The following is a 24,362-nucleotide window of genomic DNA, read 5'->3' on the forward strand; positions in this document are numbered from 1 at the left end:
TCAACATACTTAATCCATATATTAATGTCCATTATTCTCTTAGTTACAGTTTTATAGGAAATAAACATGAAATAGAGTTTATTTACTTCTGAGTGTCCTTTTCCTCATTGTTAGGAAAAGAGGAAGATCTTTTACTCAGTTTTATCTTTTTTAAAAAGGCAAAATAAAAACACAATTTATTGTTGAAAGATTTTTCTACAGAACAAACAGCAAACACAGTTTATTCTGTGTTTTGAGAGTATCCTCTTCCTCATTGTTAGGAAGAAAAAGAAGTCTTGTACCCAGTTGTTGATTCTGATGCATGCTCAAGTTTGTGAACCAATGGTTTAAATAAATTAGATAAATGAGAAATTTAAATGTACACGGAAGATGAAATGCAATTAATGAAACTAAATCTGGTTTTTGTCATGGTAATGTGTAAGATGAATACAGACAAAGTTATTGATAGTAAAAAGGATGTAATTTGGGTTTATTTAACTATATGTGTACGTACACACACACATAGACACACGCTCTATATCACAGATGAAAAGGAACAGTAATTTTAGATAAAACAGTTAAAGGACTTGAAGGAAAATAGAACAATTGCTAAATTAACAAAATTACCTTCTTATGGAAAAATAAGGGAAAAATTAACATACTTGGCTAAGAAGCTATCTATATAATTCTAAAATGAAAATAAAGCTGAAAACTGTAATCTGTCAGTTCTTCAGATTATCTATAGCCTACCTAAATGAGTTGATTTTAGAGACATTATGTTTAGATATACTTAAGTTATTAGCACTAGGAATAGGAAGAATGCTAGCTAGGCAGCAATTACCTATTACAATTAGATGGAATTGTTCCAAATATATAAACAAATCAAGTATTAACACACTTACATTTAATAAAAATGAGCAATAGAGCAACATAATTAAGGGGAAAAATACTATGAATTTGGAATTTTAACTACAGTCATGAACTGGATAATGACATTTCAGTCAATGACAGACTCATATATGATGGTGGTCCCATAAAATTAGTACCATATAGCCTATGTATGTAGTAGGATATACCATCTAGGTTTGTGTAGGTACACTCTATGATGTTTGCACAACCATGAAATCACCTAATGACACACTTCTTTCTTAAAACATACCCCTGTCATTAAGCGATGTATTACAGTATTGCTATTTGGGTTTATCAAAGGATATGGCCCAGGGCACTCCTAAAATTTCTTTGGTAATAAAATAAGGATGTAGGAAAATACTTAAACATTCAGACAGAGATTTGCTAACGTTTGCCAGAAATTTTCAATTTTCATTCTCAAGCCTATCACATGCCAGTTATCAAAAAGGCATACGGTTTACCTAAACAGATAACACAAACCATTCAAATGAACTTGAGAGAAAAATGGTATTTTTCAGGAGCTCAGTAATTAATTTAAATTAATATTTAATCTAAATAAAGTTTAATGAGAATAGAATATCTTTAACAAAACTAAATACAAAGGAAATAAAATGTTGGTTACTTACCAGCAAGAGTACTTGTATGCCTAAAAGCTCTGACCTGCGAGTCTGACAAACCAGTCAAAAGGGAGATTACTGTGTCCATCATATACTCATCATATATTATGCTATACTGACACTGTCGAATCAGGACTCCAATAAATTCACAAAAGTTTGAACGAAATTTTTTCCATTGAGGTCCAGGCATGGTAAGGGGATAATCACCACTGTCCTAGAAAAGATAAAAAGAACATACTAGATGTGACATATGATACCAGTTTGATCAGTTTTTCCCCCTCTTACCTGCAAAGGAACAAAACTTTTTCTCAAAGTAGATGTGGACAGAAATGGAAGGAGACCTACATAGTACACTGATGGCTTTATCTTTTTTACTTTGATCTTCTACAACTAAATAATTCTTAAAGTGCTCAAAATTATTTAGAACCACTGTTTAATTCATCATTCCAAGCCATTCATTCAAAATAATAGTTCCAGTTTTGCTGTACTTGGGTCCTAGTTGAGATAATGAGCAGAAAACAAAAAGAAAATTTTTAAGAGCAGATATTTGCCGTTGAATTCAGATCAAACTAATCATGATACCTGTACACAATGCACCTTCCAATTATTTTATTTATTATTTTTTTGCTGAGGAAGATTCACCCTGAGCTAACATTCGTTGCCAATCCTCCTCTTTTTTTGCTTGAATAAGATTAGCCTGAGCTAACATTTGTGCCAGTCTTCCTCTATTTGGTATGTAGGTCACCTGCCGCAGCATGGCTAACAAGTGGTATAAGTTGCACCTGGGGTTTGAACCTGCGAACCCGGCCCACCAAAGCAGACTGCATGGAATTTAACCACTAGGCCATGGGGCCAGACCCTCTTTTAATTATTTTAAATAGAATTTTTAAGAATTTAGAATTTCAATTTAGAATTCAGAAGAATTTAGAAGTATAAGAATTTCATTAAGAAGTCCAAAACTAACTTTTCACATCTGAAACCACAACCCCATTTTTCCCAATTTTTCCATGAACTTTCTATTAATTCCATTTTATAGAGTGGGTTTATTAACTTTTCAAAGAAAAAATCTAACATGGGCTCTCGGTATCACTAGATTGTGTCATCTTGTTTAAAACATGAAACTGATAATTGAACCTACCTAGTTAGAGGTTTCCCTCTCTAGTCTAAAGCACTTTAGTAGAGAAACGGAAATTAACACGGCAGAGAGTGAGAAATTTTGTGAACATGGTTATCTGAATATTCTCAATTTGCTGCTGTTTATCTTTTCTAGGCCCAAGTGTTGCTAGGAAAACTGGTTCTAAGTGAGGGCTTGAGCTCTGCTGGTGCCCAGGAAGGAGAACTAATTGATACTTAAAATAGCAGGAAATCCCAAGAGCAAGGAACAGAAAGCAGGGAATGGGAAGAGCTTGCCCTTCAGTTAACTATCTCAAAAGAAATTTAATGTTGGTGGTACCTGAGTTTTATGGGGTTTACTAAGCCCTAATAAGATGAAAAAGGAAGTGAAGGGTCTGGCTGAATTTTCCCAGCCCTAGAGACTGGAGGTACAGTGGAAAGACTGAAGAAGGTAGTAGAGGGGAGAGGTGTCTCAGCAGGCAACTGCTTCTATAACACAAAAGCCAACTAGGGTACAGCTGCTCTTGCTTATACCAGCTGTGAGAATCAGCCATTTAGTGTTCCACAACAACAAGACCTGGGCCCCAAGGAAACTGGAAAGAATATAACCCATCTATACAGGCCCAACAGCAAGCAAGAGATCTCCTTGGCAGAAAAATCAGCACATAGGAAAACTTAAATAAAAAAATGAGTACGCCTCAAAAAATTCAAATGTAGCACAAAAACACAACAAAAATCTTGGGGCTGGCCCAGTGGCGCACCAGTTAAGTTCATGTGCTCCACTTCAGCAGCAGGGGGTTCACCAGTTCAGATCCCAGGCAGGGACCTAACGCACTACTTATCAAGCCATACTGTGGCAGGCATTCCATACATAAAATAGAAGAATATGGGCACAGATATTAGCTCAGAGCCAATCTTTCTCAGCAGAAAGAGCAGGATTGGCAGTAAATGTTAGCTCAGGGGTAACCGTCCTCAAAAAAAAACAAAAAACAAACTTAAAAATCTCTAGGCAATTATGTTTTTTTAGACTTTTTAAAAAAATTGAAGTATAATTCACAATCATTATATTAGTTTCAGGTGTATAACATAATGATCTGATATTTATATATATTGAGAAATGATAACCACAATAAGTCTAGTTAAAATCTGTCATCATATATAGTTACAAAATATTTTGGCTTTCTTGTGATGAGAACTTTTAAGATCTACTCTCTCAGCTACTTTCAAATATGCAACATAGTATTTTTAACTATAGTCACCATGCTGTACATTACATCCCCAGGACTTATTAATTTTATAACTGTGTGTACCTTTTGATCCCCTTCACTCACTTCACCTACTCCTCACCTCTTGCCTCTGGCAACCATCAATCTGTTCTCTGTACCTACGAGTTCAGTGCTTTTTTTGTTTTGTTTTTGATTTCCCACATATGTGAGATTATACAGAATTTGTCTTTCTCTGTCCAACTTAGCATTAATACCCTCAAGGTCCGTCCATGTTGTCACAAATGGCAAGATTTCATTCTTTTTTATGGCTCCATAATATTCCATTGTGTATATATATCATACATACCCCCCCCACACACACATTTCTTTATCTATTCATCAATCGATGGACACATAGGTTATTTCCATATCTTGGCTATTGTAAATAATGCTGCAATGAACATGGGGGTACAGATGTCTAAAATACTTTATTTCTTAATCATCAATTCAGTTGATGAACTGAAGAAAAGAATGGTCACTGACAGGAAATACCTTAGTAGCCTAGAAAATAATGTGCAAGAGATATCTGGAAAAAAAACATGTAATTTGCCAGATGGAGCTTCTGGAAAAGCCTTTTAAAATGGACAGACTAGGATAATTTGACCTCTTCAGTCCTTTGTCCCTTTCTCTTTCACTGATTTGGAGCTCATATGTGGTGCTGGATGTTCAAGAGCCATTTTGCAACCATGAAGGAACAAGTAAGAAGATAAGGGGTAGAGAGAATGGTGGAAAATGTGTAGCTCTTGGCTCTGTTGGGGTGCAGTACCAACCATGCACTATCTATTCCCAGATTTATTTTGCATGAAACAAACCGTGAATTCAGCCCACTGTTGGTCAGATTTTCTGTAACTCACAGACAAATGCATTCCTACTGTTATAGTAGAATTAAGAAGAGTGGGGAAAGACGAATTATTTAGTAAATGATTTTGGTACAACTGGCTGTTAATTAGAAAAAAATTAGTATGTATTGCATCTTACATCAAAATAAATTGCTAGTTGACAAATAAAAATGGCAAGCAATTGGATATATTGGAGCATATGAGGAAGCCATTTGGTATAAACCTAATTCGGCCTGACTTTGTTTTTCCAAAACGGCCTAACTGTGGCCATTGAGCACGCATTGCTTGTCTGCTTAGACATTTCCTATGGCCAGAACAAAGGCCCTTGAGATAAAGGCGCAACTTCCCCCCACATTAGCAATTTTTCTTAGGCTAGGAACTGATTGCTGCACTCAACTCTGACCACCCAGCTCACCTGTGACCACTCAGCTGGAGACAACAGACTGCCACCCTGCTGTGTTCACTGAGACAGAAGACCTACCTGCTGTTTCATCAATCGCTGTGCCAACAGAGCAGTCTCCCACTATTGTAAAAGGGACATTTCAATCCTATGTGAAACATCCTCTCTGGGGTATATAACCAGTCTGTGCACCCCACTTCTTTGGTGCCCTTTCTTCCTTCGGGAAGAAAGGCCCCGGGTTATAATCCTCAGATTTAAGCTCAGAATAAACTCACCCAAATTTTCATTTACAGATTGGTTATGGATTATTTTCGTCGACACAGTGAATCAAAACACTTAGAAAAATTCAACCAAAAAAGAAATAGAAAACATGGGAGAATATTCTCACAGTGGGAAAGTCTTTTTCTAAATACAATACACAAGCCAAAAGTCATAAAAAAGACCAACAAATTCAATCACATAAAAGTAATTTTTGTATTAAAAAAACCAACACAAAAAGCAAAGTCAAAAGAGTAATAACTGATGAGGACTTTTAGGCTGCTTAATTTTAAAACGGTTTGTGATGAGGATTGTTAGGCTGGTTACTTTTAAAACCGCAGATGAGAAGCAGGCTCCGAGGACTGGAATTTTGCTTGCCCTTTTGAGACATCTGCGTTTGTGAAGGAAGGGGGGATGACCTTGTAGGGACCTGAAATTGGTCACCCCAGGATATGTCTCTCTGGCATCAGGATTGTTTTGGGCTGATTGCTTTCGATAAACTGGGACAGGGAAGGAGGCTCTGGGGAATGGAACTTGCCCTTGTTGGGACACATTTACATTTGTAAGGTAAATCTCCATCTGTAAAAGGTGCCTCCCTCTCTGTACCAGGAAGAAGAGGAGAGATGACCTTGTCCCTAGAAGCTCTTAATGGGGAAGGCAAGAACTTAAGTTGGTTGCTGTCTGGCAATCTCACGTAACTGGTTTAGGGTGGTGGCGTCTAACCTTTCTAACCTTTACTTGATCCGATTTGATTCTTGTCTAAAAGTCATGGGATCACCCAATGACCAGACCCCACCTGCACTGATACCATTTTAACTATTTTTCATGTTCTTTCCTTTGTCTTGTAAAGAGATGAATCATATACCTATGCCTTAAATTTAGCCCTAACCCTCAACTCGGGGCAGCAGCAGGAGCTCTGACTGCCCGTGGGTCCTGTCCCCACCCACCAGCTCTGCCTGCCCCTGGGTCCTGTCCCCATGCCAGCGGGGGCAGCAGCAGCTGCTCTGCCTGCCCATGGGCCCTGTCCCCATGCCAGCAGGGGGAGCAGAAGCGGTAGCAGCAGAAGCTCTGACTGCCCATGGGTCCTGTCCCCATGCTACACTATTCTCTAAATAAAAGAGCACTACTGCCAGATCTTAAGAGTCTAAGAAATCTTTCTTTCGACTCCTCGGCTCACCAACCCCGCATCAATAACAAGGTTTAGCTTCCACTTAGGATGCAGAATGCTACAATGAGAATAAGCTCAATCAACAAAAAAATCCTAACTTTTCTTGAGTCCAACTTGAGCTGAAGTAACCTGAATTCCATAGAATAAGCTATCCAAGAAGAGATGAAACACACAAACTCTATGATCTGTGGAGGAGCCTAGGAAGAAAAGGCGGCCAGCATAAAAATGAATAAGAAGAAATCAGTTAAAACTTTACTGTCAGAGACCAAGTGTGGGCTAGCTTGTCAGCGTGGAATAACAGAGTTCGCACTCATTCAAAAGCTCTTTTCCACAGGTGCCCACTGGGTACTGTGGGGACCTGAAATTGGCCACCCCAAGATATGTCTCTGGCATCAGGATTATTTGAGGCTGATTGTTTTTGATAAACTGGGACAGGGAAAGAGGAATGGAACTTGCCCTTCGTTAGGACACATTTACATTTGTAAGGTAAATCTCTATCTGTAAAGGTGCCTCCCTCTCTGTACCAGGCAGAAGAAAGCCGATGACCTTCTCTCTAAAAACTCTTAATCAATACCAAAGGCAAGGACTTAAATCTGCATGTTATTGTGGTAGTCTGGTAACCTCCTGTAACTGACTTCCCTCCCCCTCCCAACTTTGGCATTTCTTTAAGGATTAAGCATCTTTCTTTAGGCTAGGAACTGATTGCAGTGCTCACCTGTGACCGCCCAGCTCCAGACAATCGACTTGCCTCCAGCTACGCCCTCTGAGACAGCAGACCACTACCTGCTGTGTCCATCAAGCGCTGTGCCAACAGGGCAATCTTGTGACTATTGTGGGAGGGACATTTCAATCATACGTGGGGCACCCTGTTTGGGTGGTATATAACCACTGTGTGCACCCCACTTCGGTGCCCTTTCTTCCTTCGGGAAGAAAGGCCCCGGGCCACGGTTCCTCATAAAGCTTTGTTTAATTTTCTCTTGCTATTCTGTCTCATGTGAATTTAATTCGTTCTCCGGCCAGACGAACCCACGTTTGGGGAGAGGAAATGTCCTCCTCCCCTACAGTACTTACAACAAAGCCTGAGACAGAGCAGAAGAAACACCTCTCTTGGTGGTGCAAGCCTCCAGGGAATGATCCTCCATTGTTGGGGGAAAGGTAAGAAGCCCTGCTCTCTTCTCCAGACCTTTGTCTCCTACAAATCAGATGGCTTAAACTCTGATGGGGGAGAGTCATTAAACTGAGTCACCAATTTGGCACAGGCAAAGACCTACTGAAACTAGGAGAAGACTAGAAGAAAAAATTCTCAACTTCGGAGAGAGAGGAAGACAAAACACTGTCCTGGACCCTGAATCCTATACCAATACCAAACAGACCTCTGCTAGCATTGGGAGAGGGACAGGAAACTCCCACCCTAGGCAAACCACGGACATAAGACAGAGTTCAGCTGCTAGAGGAAGGAGGGACTGAAACGGTCCCTCAGTGGCTCCAGGCACAAAAGGCATGCTTAAGCCTAAGCAGGACTAGGACAACAGAGAAACCCCATGCCCTCATCATAATACTAGGCAACAACCCACACCAATCTACCACTAGAGGGAGGGGCAAGAGTGTGGAGCAGGAGTATTCTGTGGCACAGGAGTGCAGAGATTGCTGAAAGCTGAGGGCGCAGCATGAATACTGAGAAGAACCCTCTGGTATCCTAAGCACAAGGGAACAGCAGACCACCACTAGAGGAATCTGAAGCCTGTAGTACACTAAAGATAATGATAGCAACAACCGAACACCAACTTAGCTCAATTCCTAACTAGACTATGTGAATTATTTTGTCTCTTTTAATTTTTGTATTATGTGCAAATATTGTGATTAAATGGATAAACATTTTGGAAAAAGAAAGAAAAATCTCCTGTATCCATTTCAAAAGGCAGTTTCTTGTTTTATTCTAATACCAGTTATAAATTTCTCCTTGTTACACACACTTAAACATGTCATGTAAAAAGAATTGTTTCGTCAATGATAGGCATTGGGGTATTGAAAACGCCTCCTTCACAAAGCAGTAATGTCTTTTTTCAGGAGAACTAAGAAGACAAAATAATCATCATAAAATAAAGATAATAATCAAGTAGCCTAATGCTTTATCCACCACTAATATTTAAGGTCTTTAAGGGCAGTCTTATTATGATGCTTTGCACAAGTAATTTATTGAATAAACTAATACCAATGTAAACCACATCAAATAAGAAACAGGTGTAGACAGGCGGAAAGAAGCTTCAGGTAGGAACAATATCAGGCAGAAATCTGCAAGAAAGATACTACAGAGCAAACCCTAAAGTTCTAGTAAGAAAGCAATTCCTACAAATGTTCAGGCAAAGACAAGGGGAGAAATCTCTATGTAACAAAATATAACATATCTAGCATTTATATAGTATGTACTTTTCACATACATAATCTTGTATTATCCATATACTGTGGTGACTATTGGTATGTATAAAGATGAGAGAAATAAGATCTTAAGAACCTGTCCCAGATCTCAGAGCTACAGGGTTCTGCTTCTGGGACTGTAAAGTTCATGTATTTTCTACTCTATGATGGAGCTTCACTTGGTTTACTACAGGAACCTTGGAGGACAGAAGGGCTGTTTAGTGCTTGCTCTTCTAAGGGAGGAACACTGGGTTTTCGCTTCTAAATGAAGAGACAAGCAACTAACAGAAAGTGTATTTCAGAAATCTGGAGGCACTGATGGGAAAAAAAAGAACGGGGTGCCAAGCTTCAGAGACAAGAACCAGCATCAAAAACTCAAAGATTTAGAGCCTCTGACTGGGATGAGAACAACAATCTTATGAGAAGTTCACTGCAAGGCAGAGCTCAAGCAGCAAGCATAGACAGAAGGCTAACTACCTAATCCCTAAGCATTTTATTTTAATAGTAGCCAAGAATGATTTGTAGAAAACAGACATAGCAATGAATGGCCCTCACAGATATTTGAGAACCCAATTTGGTCACAAACTGTAGGTATCTAAAGATATAAAACACTCTCTGAGAGTAAATCCAAGATAATTGATTTTTAACCCAGTTGATGGACAATGTCACAAAAAATGTCACTTATTTTTGGTGTAACATTTGCTTTTGGCTACCTAATTTCAACAGACTTACCCAAAGATATCTACCACCATTCCTTAAAAGAGTGATTTGAAAACACGTTTGGAGAAACTATCTATCCACCCAACCATCTATTCATGTATTTATTGAGCAACAAACATGCTCCAGGTTCTATACTAGGCCCTTGGCATACACAGATGAGCAAACCAAGGATCTTCTTCTAAGAACTTCCACTTTTCTTCCAGCTTGAGATATAACTGATACCTAACATTGTGTAAATTTAAGATGTACAACATGCTGCTTTGATACAAATATACTGCAGAATGATTACCACCATAGCATTAGCTAATATCCCCATCCCTTCAGATTACCCATTTCTTCTTTTTGGTAAGAACATTTAAAATCTACTCTCCTAGCAACTTTCAAGGATATAATACAATATTATTAACTATAATCACCATGCTGTACATTATATTCCAGAACTACTTCTTATAACTGGAAGTTTATACTCTTCGACAAACTCCTCCTAATTTCCTTCACTCCACAAAGAACTTCTACTTGAGAAGATGGACACACAGAATAAGTGAATTAATACAATGATAGGAATTTTATAAGGGTACATAGTACTTAGAAAGGAATGTCAATTCTCTGCAGAGGCAACTGGGCAAGGCAAACAGGGTCAATAGCCTCCTAGGCAATAACATTAGCAAAGGCCTGTATACAAAGGTACAACAATGGGACTATAGAGCTGCTTTAAGTTTGGCAAACTAAAATAGATTTTTGTCATGGTAACCAAAAAGAAAGATGGGACCAGATCACAGGGAGCCTCCTTTATGTAATGAAGGCTAAGGAAACCAAACTTTATTCTGGAGGCAATGGATGGCCATTGAAGGACTGTGAGCTTTAAGCATCATGAACAGATGTGAGCTTTAAAAAATATTTCTAATTCCAATGTGGAGAATAGTTAGAGGTAAAGGTGAAGAAAAAGAGCATGGAGCCTTCTCACTGCAACAGATCTCAAAACAAGAGAGGACAGGCAGAGAGAGTGTAAACTAAAATAGTAACAATGATGATGGACAAAATGGGAAGGATGTGATAAATATTCAAATACTGAAGAAACAAAATCTGAAGTAAGTAACTGATGGACAAAAGCAACTGTTGTGTCTGGTTTGGTTTACTGGATGGGTTTATTCACAACAGGAAACAAAGAAAGAACTCTGCACTTGACTTCCTATAGGAGGCATTACGCTTCTGTTTAGGATGCCTAATTAGTATGTCCCAAAAGAAGAAGCCAACATCCTTTAATTCATAAACGATTGGTATAGAATATCCTATTTCCAGACTTCAGGCCACACTGGCTTCTATATTCAAAATAAATCCAAAATTTCAGGAAAAGAGCATCAGCGATGGATACTAAAACCATTAAGTGGCCAGCTGGCATAAGCAGATAAGCAGAATGTTAACAAAGTACCAAATTATTTCATAACTGCAAAGAGAAAAGTACTTTTACAAAAAGATTCAATTATCATCACTTTAAACAAGTAATCAATCTTAACATCACTAATAAGTGGACAACCTGACATTATCTGCTATCTACTGTGACACAATATGAAGTACACAGCATCATCTATGAAATTTTCTTGCAAAATATATGTAATGTGATCTAATGAAGTCATTAGATCTAACTTTCAGTTACAAAATACAGGAGTTATAGAACAAGCTAAATGATACCATGAGGAGAAAAAATAGAAATTAAAACGTGGGATACTTTACAAGACAACTAGGTTGTTTTTGTCTAAAATTTATTGTCATGCAAAGAAAAAAAAGCAGAGGAACTGTTTTATACTTTGAAAAAGTCCTGACAACACAACAATCAAATGCTTAAATAAATCAGTGTGCTTTAGCCACACTGGCTTCTTTGTTGTCCCTCCAGTACCCTAGCTATGCTTCTACCTAGGGGCCGTTCGCCCATCTCTTCCCCCAGATACATGTGTGGTTGCTCCATCACCTCCTTCAAGTCTTTATTTAAGACTACATTCGTAGACAGGTTTTCCTGACCATCCTATTTAAAATATTCCTTCCCCTCCCAATCTCTTCCCGATTCTCTATTTTGGTGCATAGCATTTATTGTCATACCATAATATTTTGCCTATGTATCTTATTCATTGGCTTTCTCTCCCAACTGAAATGTGAATTCCATGAGGGCAAGGATTTTTGCTTGGTTTATTCAGTGCTATATCCTCCATGTTTGGAATGTTAGATACAAATATTTCATGGTCAAATGAATGAATCATCACAAAAATAACACTGTCAAAATGGATCTAAAATAATGCTAAGGATATCTAAAAGATCCCTATAGATATTTTTTCCTTAATCAATCATAAATTTTGACAATTCGTGTTTCCTTAACCGCAGATAGAAATGAGGAAAATAGGTAAAGTCAAACCAGCAATGGGACTGCCAAGATCACTCCTTTAAAATATGTCCTGCTCAAAATTGGCATCAATTAGTTAAATCAAGTGCTACCAAATGTCTGGCCTCTACTCTCATCCATGGATCTTCATAAACATTTCATAAAGAATGGTAAATGATCTATCAATGGGTTTATAAGAAAAAAGAAAAGTTTACAAAATTTAAGATATTCATTACCTCTGAGGAGAACATTGGAACGGGAGAGTGGAGGAGCACACAGATATTTCACTAGTATTAGTAATATTTCAATTCTTAAGTTATGAGTAGAAGATTTACCTATCTTATACATATGTTACACATATTCTTTTCTACGTATCAAATGACATATAATTTTTAAAAATTAGTACATTAAAAAGTGTTTGAAACTATCCACATTAACATCCATGAGGGTACTTCTAAGATCACTAGAAGAAATTCCAAATTCTGGAGTACCATGATCTAAATTATCACAACGCTATAGTCAGCGTTTAAGATGTAAAATCATATCTGTGAATTTGCATATCACAGTGATTGGCAGAGTTTTCATTTTTATTTTTCCTCAAAAAGGTCAAAAGGCATAAGAACTGTGTGTCAGGAGAACAAAGAAAAGCATATACAACTTATCCTGGGAAAAATACAATGGAAAATATTTTTACAAACAAAACTTTGAGTGGCCTAAATAAAATTTACTATTAAATATATTGTTTGAATTTTTGTTTTTAAGCTGTATCGTGCATTTTTTAAAATTTTGTGGGGGGGGGCAGGTTTTTTGGGAGGGGTGAGGAAGATTGGCCCTGGGTTAACATCTGTTGCCAATGAACTTCCTCTTTTTTTTTCCTCCCCAAAGCCCTAGCACATAGTTGTATAACCTAGTTGTAAGTCCTTTTAGTTTTTCTATGTGCGATAACACCACAGCATGGCTTGACGAGTGGTGCTTAGGTCTGCGCCCAGGACCCGAACCTGTGAACTTTGCACCGCCGAAGCACAGCTCTGGGACTCAACCATTACGCTACCCAGGCCAGCCACCTATCGTGAATTTAAAACAAAAAATAACCGTAAAGATTATTTAGATAGATTATTTTGGCTGACTGCCATAATGCAATTAAAGAGAAATTGCTCTTTACTATCAGATCTCTGCTAATTAAGCCTAAGCTAACTCCTCTGATTCTGGAAAAGACCTCAGATTTTTAAAGTATGAGAAAATTCAACTGGCCCATAGAGACACATATATACCAATTAAGGAATATGTAAAAATACATTTGGAAAGAACAACTCTACAAGTCAATGCTATAAAAATTTTATTAGAATTTTTAACTATACCTTACTCATCCCTATCTCTAATATTTACCTAGGACAGTGTCTAGTATGCTTAGGAGCACAACAATGTTTTGGGGATGGCTTATTTATTAGTATTAAATCCATCACCTCTGTCTAGTCTACAAGAATATTATTCACTCTCTCCAGCTTTGTATCACATCGTTTCCTTCTCTTCATCCTAACCTCCATCTTCCCTATAAGCTCTTTCCTGGTTTTTCTGGTGAACTTCCTTTTTTCTTTCTTTTCTCAAGATTTAAAATTTTTTTTCCTTTTTCTCTCCAAAGGCTTCCGGTACATGGTTGTATATTTTTAGTTGTGGGTCCTTCTAGTTGTGGCATGTGGGGATGCTGCCTCAGCATGGCTTGATGAGTGGTGCCATCTCCACACCCAGAATCCGAACTGGTGAAACCCTGGGCTGCTGAAGCCGAGAGCGTAAACTTAGCCACGGCACCGGACCCTGTGGTGAACTTCTATTCATCTTTAACACTAGTTTTTGGGCTAAATAATTTGTGAATCCCTCACACCTCAGATGATTAACTCATCCTTTGGGTTCTCACTGGGTCTTGTACTTCTCAACCATCAAACTTGTCAAAGTATTACTGATATTAGTTTACAAAGTTCTCTCCCCATTGTTTAGAGCTATAATCTTGCTGCTCTCTAACTATACAGTTCCTAACTAAAAGTTAGACATACACTAAGTATCCAACAAATGTTTATTGAACAAACACAAAAATAAATTAATCCTAAAGAAACAAATTGGAAAATAAACAGTTCATTTATTTAACATTTGTTAAAATAGAAAGTTATACCTACAATAAATAAAAAAGAGAATTTGTAATATCTAGCTTTAGCTAGATCACAGGTCTTAATAATTATTAAAATACATAAAATATAAATGTGATTCATTTATATTGCTGTAAAATCATGTTTTGTGAATACGTTTTAAAACTGAATAAAAATCTTGTTTTACTAAGGGGTAATTATAATCTCAATATATAGTTGATCATGACTAATCCAGATAAGGATCTAGTCTAGTACTCAGTGACACAAATGTTATTAAGTATTTACTATTATTATTATTCAATGTTTCCTCTCGTCTCCAATATTTTCACTGCAAGGTTCAGAGTCATAATATTCTCTCCTGTGTTACACCTTTGCACATTACAAATTGATTAAAATTTCTTGAGTCTTCATGAGTTTTTCTACTTGACTATTTCTTTGTCTTTTGCCATTTCTCATTTCCAACTTTGCTTCCTTTAATATTCCGTTTACCTTTGTCAACTTGGAGCAGTTGCAAAAGTGGTATGTATAACACAAACTGAGTGGCATATTGCCAAAAAATTAATACTTCTCCTTACTTTTACCTAAAGATAAGAAATAAATTAACTTCCTAATAATATTTAATATATAGAATAAACTTGGTATGGCCTCATTTGGCCCATATTTCAGATTGTTTTGTGTTACAAATGGTGTTTGAGGAATCCTGGGAGAAGAGTAAGAAGAGTTCAATGCTCAAAGGGGTTGACATTAGAAATGGCACTCTTCACAGTGGCTCGTTCACTTTGAAAGTTACATATGATCAATGCAACGAATTTATAATTTGTACTATTTATTTTTAACTCTTCACAAAATGAAAACATATTTCTGGAGAAAACAGAAACAAAAATTTGAATACGTAATCATAACTGAGTAATACGAAATGTGGCAGCACTGACACTTTCTGCACAAACTCTTCTTAGACCACTATAAAAGTTAAAGCCATGACGATCTAATGACATGGGACAAGAAACTGATTTAGTAGTATGTGCATTTAGTTCTATAAATAAATATACATACACTGCAAACTACAGTGTAATATAATAAATGAAGACTATACACTCAGTCTTCTGATTACCAAGGGTGGAATGAAGGAAAAAAAACCTTTATCTATTTATATTTACTTATCAGACAATTAGGAAATAGACTTAGTTCAGAACTAACAAGTGTGAAACAATCATCAGGCAGTTACTTCTAAAGCACTGTCCCCACAAGATAAGAACTCTAACTAGCCTTTGAGAAGGAGTGTGGGGAAGAGGGAGAGGAGGAGAGAATAATTTTATATATAAAATTAGCCTTACCATGGGTTTTCACTGTTCAGAGTATGGGCTGAAAAATGTTTTAATGATGGAATGCACAATCAAAAAAATTTGACTTTAATTTGGGAATGGAGATAATTTGAGGAGGCTTCCTTTACCATATCTTTGGCATTTCCTTTACATTTTCTTAGGTTATATGCTATTTAACCATTTTTACATTTCTTCACATCTTTAAACCTTTGATTAATAAAGCTCAAATGGATAAATAAATAAAAAGTTCTACATTTAAGCTTAAATAAACAAATTCAGAGAAGTATATACAATTAGAAGAGAAAAAAAGCTACAGGATAAGGTGTAATCATTATAGAAGAGCACAGTGCACAAAATCTCTATAATTGTGAGCAATGCAATACAAAATATCACAGACTAGAATTAAAGGCACTAAGTGAATACATCAAATGTGTTGTGTTGCAAAAGCTTTCCTACATAGATGCTACACTTAAATATAGGAAAACTACACAACTTTCAGGAAATATATCTTAGAATTTATCTATGAAGATGTGATTCTAATGATCTAGGGAAGAAATACTATTACATTTTGCTTTATCTCACAGTAGCTGACTCCTGTGTTGGTTCTCCAAAAGATACACAGGATAGTAGTGTATCTATTGACTATAAAGAGCTATAGGCTGCTACGGGAATTAATATATTTTTTAATTAGGTTGATATAATTACGGAGCACTTTTGGCTGTGTGCAAGTTTGTAGGGCTTTAAAAAAAGTATATCTAATAACAAATGTTATAACCAGTTTGTAATAAGGAATAGAAGCTATAGCATACCTTTCCAGGCCACAACATACTCTTGGACTACCTTTTCCAAATTTAAACACCTTCAATCTCAGCTACTTCTAACTCCTCTCACCTTTACCTTACTTTGCTATAACACAATTTATTCATTCATTTAACAAAATTTTAATGGCTACTCCCTATGAACCAGACAATGTTCTAGGCTCTTGGGATCCAATGGTTCTTGTCATGAGATCTTTCAGAATTTTATCACAAAATACAATTTACCAAAACTAATCTCAATCCACTCCCAGGGGACTAAGCAACCTATAAAGTATTTTGAAGGAAAAAAAGCTTAATAAAATATACGTATACTTAATAATATGCAAGCATTTAAAAGCAATTTAGTGTATGGAGTAGCAAAAGGAGCCATATCTTGCTAAAGTGATTGAAGATAAAATGGATAGCCTCAGAAGACATCTAATATATAATTCTGTTTTAAGTAAATACATTCTAATCATAATCAAAACTGTGTTAGTTGTACTGTCAAACAGAAAACAAATTAGAATGATGACTTTTAAAACAGTCTTGATTAAGTCCATAATCTCCAATATTGAGAGGAAAAATATTTAGGATATGAAATAAATGCCTTTTGAAAAATTTAAATGAACATTTGCGATATTTAACTCATTATCAGTCTTGGTAACAGTTTACTATTTCTCCTTATATTCTGAATATTTGACAACATTCACATGAATATTTTCTTAGGTATACCATGACCTTCATTTTGCTTAACTCCTTACCTTCTTCTAGTTATCTCAAAATCTTACTATTAAACCAATGATTTCCTGTTATTGTGCATTTTCACAGTGTATTTATTTTTGTTTACCCCTCATTCTATTCTCATACATGAAGTGTTTTTATAACTTAAATCTTGGCTTTCTCCTTTTTATTTCCCTTAGAACAGTAGTTCCCAAACTTTGTTGTAGATTAGAATCACCTGATGAGCTTTTAAAAATCCCTATGCCTAGGTCACATGCCTTTCAAATTAAATCAGTGTCTGGGTGATGTGGGAGGGAACCAGGCATCAGTAGTTTTTAAGTCTCTCCACATGATGTTAATGTGCAGCAAAGTTTGGCAACTATTGTCTTAAACTCTTAATAATCACTCTATCATGTATTAGTGCCCTGAAGGTCCAAGATGCACACTACTTTTTAATCTGTGACCCAAATCACCTGTATTTCAAGCCTGGCAAAATGGCTAGTACAGGAGACAGTCAGTAAACTACCACTTGCACTGGCTTTATCATCTTCTATTTGCCACATATAAACTCACAAAGTTAACAACAAAAAATATTCTTTAGTGAAAAGTAATCCCACAGAAAAGTTTAAGAATCCATAAGTTTTTTATAATTATAGAAGTTAATACAGAGCCAGCCCCATGGTAGACCGTTTAAGTTCTCATGCCCTGCTTTGGCGGCCCAGGGTGTCACCAATTCGGATCCTGAATGCAGACCTAGCACCACTCATCAAGCCATGCTGAGGTGACATTCCACACAGCAGAACTAGAAGGACCTACAACTAGAATATGCAACTATGTACTGGGGGGTTTTGGGGAGGAGGAGAAGAAGAAGAAAGAAAACAAGATTGGCAACAGATGTTAGCTCAGGGCCAATCTTTGATTAAAAAAAAAAAAAGGAAGAAGCTAGTGCACATACTTTATGTTCCATCACACCCCAATAGAATCTGGAGCAGGCCCCTGTAATCAAGACCATTAATATTTCATCAGCAATACATATAGATATTTACACTGACTGGGATAAATAAAAACTGTAAAGAGCCTCATGTTAGTTGAGGCCAGGTTTTGCCACCAATTAAATTGCAAAATAGTCCTTTAGAATTTCAGAGCTTTTTTGGATTACAGAAATAAAGACAAGTAATTATGGACATATACATGCACAGGTTACACTGTAAAGTCTCCCCTACCTCCCATGGAATATGACTAAATAGTCTTCAAGTCACTGACAGAATGTTTCTGTAAAGATGCATGTGAAAATGTTTTGGTATGTTCTGCTACAGTAAAGGTGAACACCTGATGAGAAAGACATATATTGTGCAATGTGTGTTTGTTTTACCATGTGTTTGTACTACTTTTTTGCAATTAGAAATAAATACTACTGGGGCCGGCCTGGTGGCGCAGTGGTTAAGTTCGCATGTTCCACTTCTCGGCGGCCCAGGGTTCGCCAGTTCAGATCCCAGGTGCAGACATGGCACTGCTTGGCATGCCATGCTGTGGTAGGCGTCCCGCATATAAAGTAGAGGAAGATGAGCACGGATGTTAGCTCAGGGCCAGGCTTCCTCAGCAAAAAGAGGAGGATTGGCAGTAGTTAGTTCACGGCTAATCTTCCCCAAAAAGAAAAAAAAAAAAGGAAATACTACTACTACTGATAATAATAATAATAATAAAAAGCCTGAGCCCACCACATGGAAAGAGTAGACCTAGAAGAAAAGCAGTGTGTGTTGTTAGTGTTGAAAGTCAAGAAAAAAAGGAATGTCTACCAGAAAATAGAAGTCCTACTTAAATCAAAAGACAGAATGTTAAAACTGGAATTAATGGTGGCCTAAAGCATGACATGAATTGAATTCACCATAAATACAATACAGAAATAAAACTGTTAAAGTGTTTCAACATTTACAATCAGTGTAAAATTGCTTGAGAGAATAGTTCAGGGAAAATGGAAAAATCATGCAGAAAAAACGATTCCTGCACAATTAATTTGTAAAAACTAGCAAAGAAACATGTATTCTAAATGGATATCAGAATGTTCTCCAGGAGAGTGCCCCAAATAGAAGCTTAAGTTTAAATATACACACGCAAACGGAGTGGCAAGAGGAGAACTGCGTAAAATAATTTTGGGAATTCTGGATTAAACAAAGTTAAGCAGGTTTTTCTCCATCAGGATTTCTAAGAACCCTAAATAATAAATAATGTGCTTTAACAATCTCTAGGGCAGGTATAACATCTCTCTCACACTTCTTTGACCTCCAAATCCTTTTTACTTTAAAGCATTTAATAGGACTAGCATTCCACAGAACAAGAAATTGTTGGAGATGTACTTAGAAATTCAGGAATTTTAAGTGGTCTTCAAGAATGAATGTCAAGAATCAACTTCTACCTCATACCTCTAATTTTCTTACCCTTATCAGTCCTTATTCAGTGCTACCTCCATGCAATGTAATCAAATCCAAAAGATCATTAATTTTGGAATTAGTAGCATAGATAATCATATAAATGAGAAAATCATGTATCTTCCCTTATACTAAACACCAAACCAAAACACACCTTAAAATAATCAATATATTCACCATTTAAAAGTATAAGTAGGCAATTTGTATAAATATTGAAATACTATACCTCATCAAATTCTTCAGTCATTTTTCTAATGATTTCTGCATTCTGCATATTTCGAAACATCTCTATTCTCACAGTACCTGTGGAAAACAGATTTTACAGTTAACCTTTTTTTATTCCATGCTAAGCATTAAATTTAATCTGACCATTGTTTGAAAAGGTTTATACGAAAGTCTTGAGGTTTTCTTTTCCTCTCTCAAACTCCTAGTTATTCTAAAAAAGTCTCTTGTTTAAGAACTTCAAAGTTCTTTACACATTAAAAAACCCTGAACATTATACGAATTAGATAAGTATAAGGAAAAATATTGAGAGGAGTGTTGGGGAAGGAAAAGACAAAGACATAAAACAATGAATTTATACTGTAAGGGGACTCGAAGCATTGACTTCAATACATACTAGTAATATCCAGACATATAGCTGCCTGCCTTGGTCTGAAAAACATCCAAGTATAGAGAGTATTTTCTTGCTTCATGGTTCCTTCTGATATTCTTTATCATCAGAATATTTCTCTATAAATTATGCCTAAATGTCCCTTAATCTGTTAACACATTTCATTTAAATCTGTTTTCTCTGAACATGAAAAGTTGCTCAATAACTTCTACATAAGTATCAAAGAAAAAGTTAACCCCTTTCTCATCTCATTCTTTCATACTACTTTTTTAGACCTCAAAATGATTACGTAAATATTATCACTTAAAAGAATGACAAGAGTGGTATATATCAAACACTTGCGTTAAAAATTAACGTAATTTAAAGAAACTGAAATAAGATTCAAAATGAATTTTGAGTACAGAGGATCCAGGCCTAATAATTAAATGAGGTTCAGTCCCAACTGTATAAATGTAAAATATTCAAGTTAAAAATCACAACAATACGATTCAACGAATCAGTAAGAAAATACCTTATAACCTCTGACAGGCTTCTTGTCAGTGATTACAAGCTCCAATTCAAATCACATTTAGGAGTGTAAGAAGGAAGAGTCTCTGAAATGTACTGTACTCTTATAGGAAAGAGGATGAAGCAGAACAGCCACTAAAAGTCATCAAAGAATAGTCTTAGAGTCCCAACAAAAACTACAACGGCACATTTGGCACATTAAACTGAATTTCACATAATTTTTACTAATTTGTAAAATGAGAAAAAGGATATCTGTTCTATCTTTAGTCAGAACCACTTTTTAAGCAGGTTTTAGTTACGTGATATATAGCTCTCTCATTCCTTTTTAGGACGCTTAATTCATTAAGTAGTACCACCAACAGGTATCCCCTATATCCAGCTTTAGGGATGAGAGAGTCTAGGTTGGGAGGTAGATGAAAGGGAAAAATATTTTTACAGAGTTCTTCCTCAACATGCAATTTCCTAAACAACATGGGAAATTTTTACATTGTGATTTTATTTTTTTAAGCAAACAACAGTATTTAAGATAGTACTGAACACAGGTTGTTTATGCACTATAATATAGTCTTTCTTTTCAGAGGATTTTTAAAAAATTAAACTGGAAACATTAAACTGTTCATTATAAATTATCTCAAGTAAAAGTAACTTTCTGTCAGACATTCTTAAAATCACTCAAATTAAACAAAACTGTTTAACTGTATATAACCTTGTTTGGATCATGAACTATTTTGTCGATCTGAAACAAGATTCCCGTAGAAAAAAGCATGTAATTTCAGGGGTTGTTTCACAGTACTCTTGATAAGTAAAATTACATTCATAACTACTAAACAAGCTAAAGAAGTAAACTTAGATTTTTTTAAGTTATTAAACATGGTAACAGTCGTTCTTGGGGAGATGGAAATAATTTACATTTTGATTGGAGTGTCCTTACACGGTTTATGCAATTGTCAAAAGTCATCAATCTGTATACTTAAGGTGTGTAAACTTTAATGTATGGAAATTATATCTTGGGGACGGTCCGGTGGTGCAGTGGTTAAGTGCACACGTTCCACTTCGGAGGCCCAGGGTTTGCCAGTTTGGATCCCGGGTGCGGACATGGCACTGCTCAGCAAGCCATGCTGTAGTAGGCGTCCCACATAAAAAGTAGAGGAAGATGGGCACGGATGTTAGCTCAGGGCCAGTCTTCCTCAGCAAAAAGGGGAGGATTGGCAGCAGATGTTAGCTCAGAGCTAACCTTCCTCAAAAAAAGAAAAAATTATATCTTGCTAAAGTTGACTTTTTAAAAACTCAAAAAGAACAACACTAATCCTACTATTTTAGCAATAAGTTACACTGTCATTGTTAAAATACATTCAGTGTAAATAATGCTCAACTCTATTTTCATGATTGATAAGGCAGTTTTCAGATACAATGGAGTCTTAACTATCATTTCAATAACTAGCTATGTTAGTTCATAAAGGGACTGTTTCATCACATTAATTTAATGTCATAAAATGAAAAGCAACAAAACAGTACCTAGCATTAAAAGCAATATGAAAAAACAACCTCATGCTTAGCATCTTTAAAGGGGACTACCATTTACAAAAAACAATTACTAATAAAATAAAATCAGATGTTTGAAGCCATAATTTTGAAAATGAACAGAAGCTTGTTACTGAGATTTTTTTTTAAAGAGGAAAATCCTTCTGCTGCCACAATGATTATTCCAAAGATTAGCCTATTTACTTACTTTCCAACTGTTCATTCTTCTCCAGTTGGGTCCCATAACTCTACTAAAACTGCTTCCTCACACCAATTATCTCCTAATTGCTACACCAAACAGTCTTTCCGTAGTAATATCCTATCTATTCTATTTAAAGCATTTGCTCGTTATATTGGTTTCTATAGCACTACATCCTTGTACTGTATTCTCTGATGACTTATTTTGATTTGTTTCACTTACTTTCAGTGGCAATTTCAAAGTTCTGTCCAATACATTCTTCTTGGTCCCTTTTTACATTTTCTAACTTGGAAATGGCCTCCATCTAGCTCATCCAAAAGAGAAAATAGGGCAGAGACCACTTCTATTAATCTTTGTATTCCCCCCAGTTCTTTGAAAAATGCCCAACATCTTAGGCTTTTCTTTCTTCCTATTAAGCTTTTTTTGACAAAGGAAAAAGTCTTGGTGTAACTCAAGACTAGTACTCAAAATAAATTAAAAAGCTAATCTCAGTTCACCATTGCATCCTTGGTTCTTAAAGAAGCATATTTCTAATAGAAGATTATTTAAGTTTACAGATAAGAAAGGTAAATTAAAGATCCAAAATAATTCAGATTTATGGAAACATAAACATCTGAAAATAAAGAATGGGAAAAAAATAAAAGATTATCTTCCACTCTCTTCAACACTAACAACGTATCTGTGAGAATCCTGCAAGGATAACCTACCAACATACACATTTTATATTAAAAAATTAAGGGTTCTTTGAGCAGGCCCTCCTAACAAGATTGTACTTCTGGTGGAGATGAACAAACTTTCAAAATTGTCATTTTTAACTATGAATAATTCCAGAAACAGAAGTAACATCAGAAAGCTACCATCAAGTTCTTGATCATTTAAATTATGTCAAACTGCTGGTGAGAGCATAATTTGATACACTCTCATGGTATGAAATTTGGCAAATGTCTACCAAAATTACAAAATTTATATACTCTTTGGCCTTGATGATGTATTTGTTGCAAAGCATCCATAAACTCACAGATGTGCAAAATAATGAATGTAAAGCTTATTCCCTGAAGCACTGTTTGTAATAGCAAAAAAGGAAGAAAGCTCATATGCCCATAAATAAGAATTTGATTAAATAAGTAAAAGTGCTGATGATAACAACAATGGTGGTGGCAGCTAATATTTGCGTGTTCACTATCTGCCAGGCATTGTGCTGAATAAGCCCTTGAAGTTAACACATTTAATCTTCACAAACATCTTTTGAAGAATCTACTATTTTTCTTCCATTTTACAGATGAGAAAATTGAAGCACGTAGAGATTTCACAACTTACAAGAGGGGTTTCCTAGTAGCAGATCCATGGTCTACATGTGGATAGTCTGGCTACCTAGTCCATGACTAACCATTTCTCTTAACTGACTTAAGGTCAATGGATGTCATGGAGCTGTCAAAAACAATAAACCTGTCTATGATTGATATGAAAAGATCTGTAGGATATATTCAAACATGAAAAAAGAAGGGATATATATGTATTTGACTGTATATGCATTAAAATATTTCTGGAAAGATATGAAAACATCTGGCAAAACTGGTTGCCTCTGGGAAACAGAAATATGTGGTTGAGGTTTAGACGTACTTGAGACATTATACTGCATACCTTTTGCATTTCCTGAAATTTGAACAAAAGGAATATATTACTCAAACAAAATGAACACATTTCCAATAAAAAATATGTTAAAAACTAAACTGAAAGACTGCTCTTAAATCTTGCCCATCGAGCATTTCTATAGTCACTATCAATAAACATTCATTAGAGGGCAGGCATAAGAATGATCAACACATGAGCCAGCTCTGGTGGCCTAGTGGTTAAGTTTGGCATACTCTGCTTCAGTGGCCCGGGTGCAGACCTACACCACTTGTCTGTCAGTGGCCATGCTGTGGCAGCAGCTCACATACAAAATAGAAGAGGACTGGCAACAGGTGTTAGCTCAGGTCAAATCTTCATCAGCCAAAAAAAAAGAATGATCAAAGTAAGTTTCCCAAAAATGTGAAATTTTATGTTTTTTACCAGCTATAATACA

General features: G+C 36.1%; 1 protein-coding gene across 6 annotated transcripts in view; it reads right to left on the minus strand.

The window, feature by feature from the left end:
• Nucleotides 1-24,362, minus strand: part of STAG1 (STAG1 cohesin complex component) — a 363,800-nt gene that overhangs the window by 162,324 nt on the left and 177,114 nt on the right. For all 6 annotated transcript variants that reach the window (XM_070576138.1, XM_070576137.1, XM_070576141.1 and 3 more), the window contains 2 exons: nucleotides 19,684-19,760; nucleotides 1,515-1,719 (listed from right to left, as the gene is read on the minus strand). In XM_070576138.1, coding sequence (XP_070432239.1) covers nucleotides 1,515-1,719; nucleotides 19,684-19,760 — 282 coding nt within the window. The remainder of the gene's footprint in view (nucleotides 1-1,514; nucleotides 1,720-19,683; nucleotides 19,761-24,362) is intronic.

The sequence above is a fragment of the Equus przewalskii genome, chromosome 15 (assembly GCF_037783145.1).
Source record: "Equus przewalskii isolate Varuska chromosome 15, EquPr2, whole genome shotgun sequence".
NCBI lineage: Eukaryota > Metazoa > Chordata > Mammalia > Perissodactyla > Equidae > Equus > Equus przewalskii.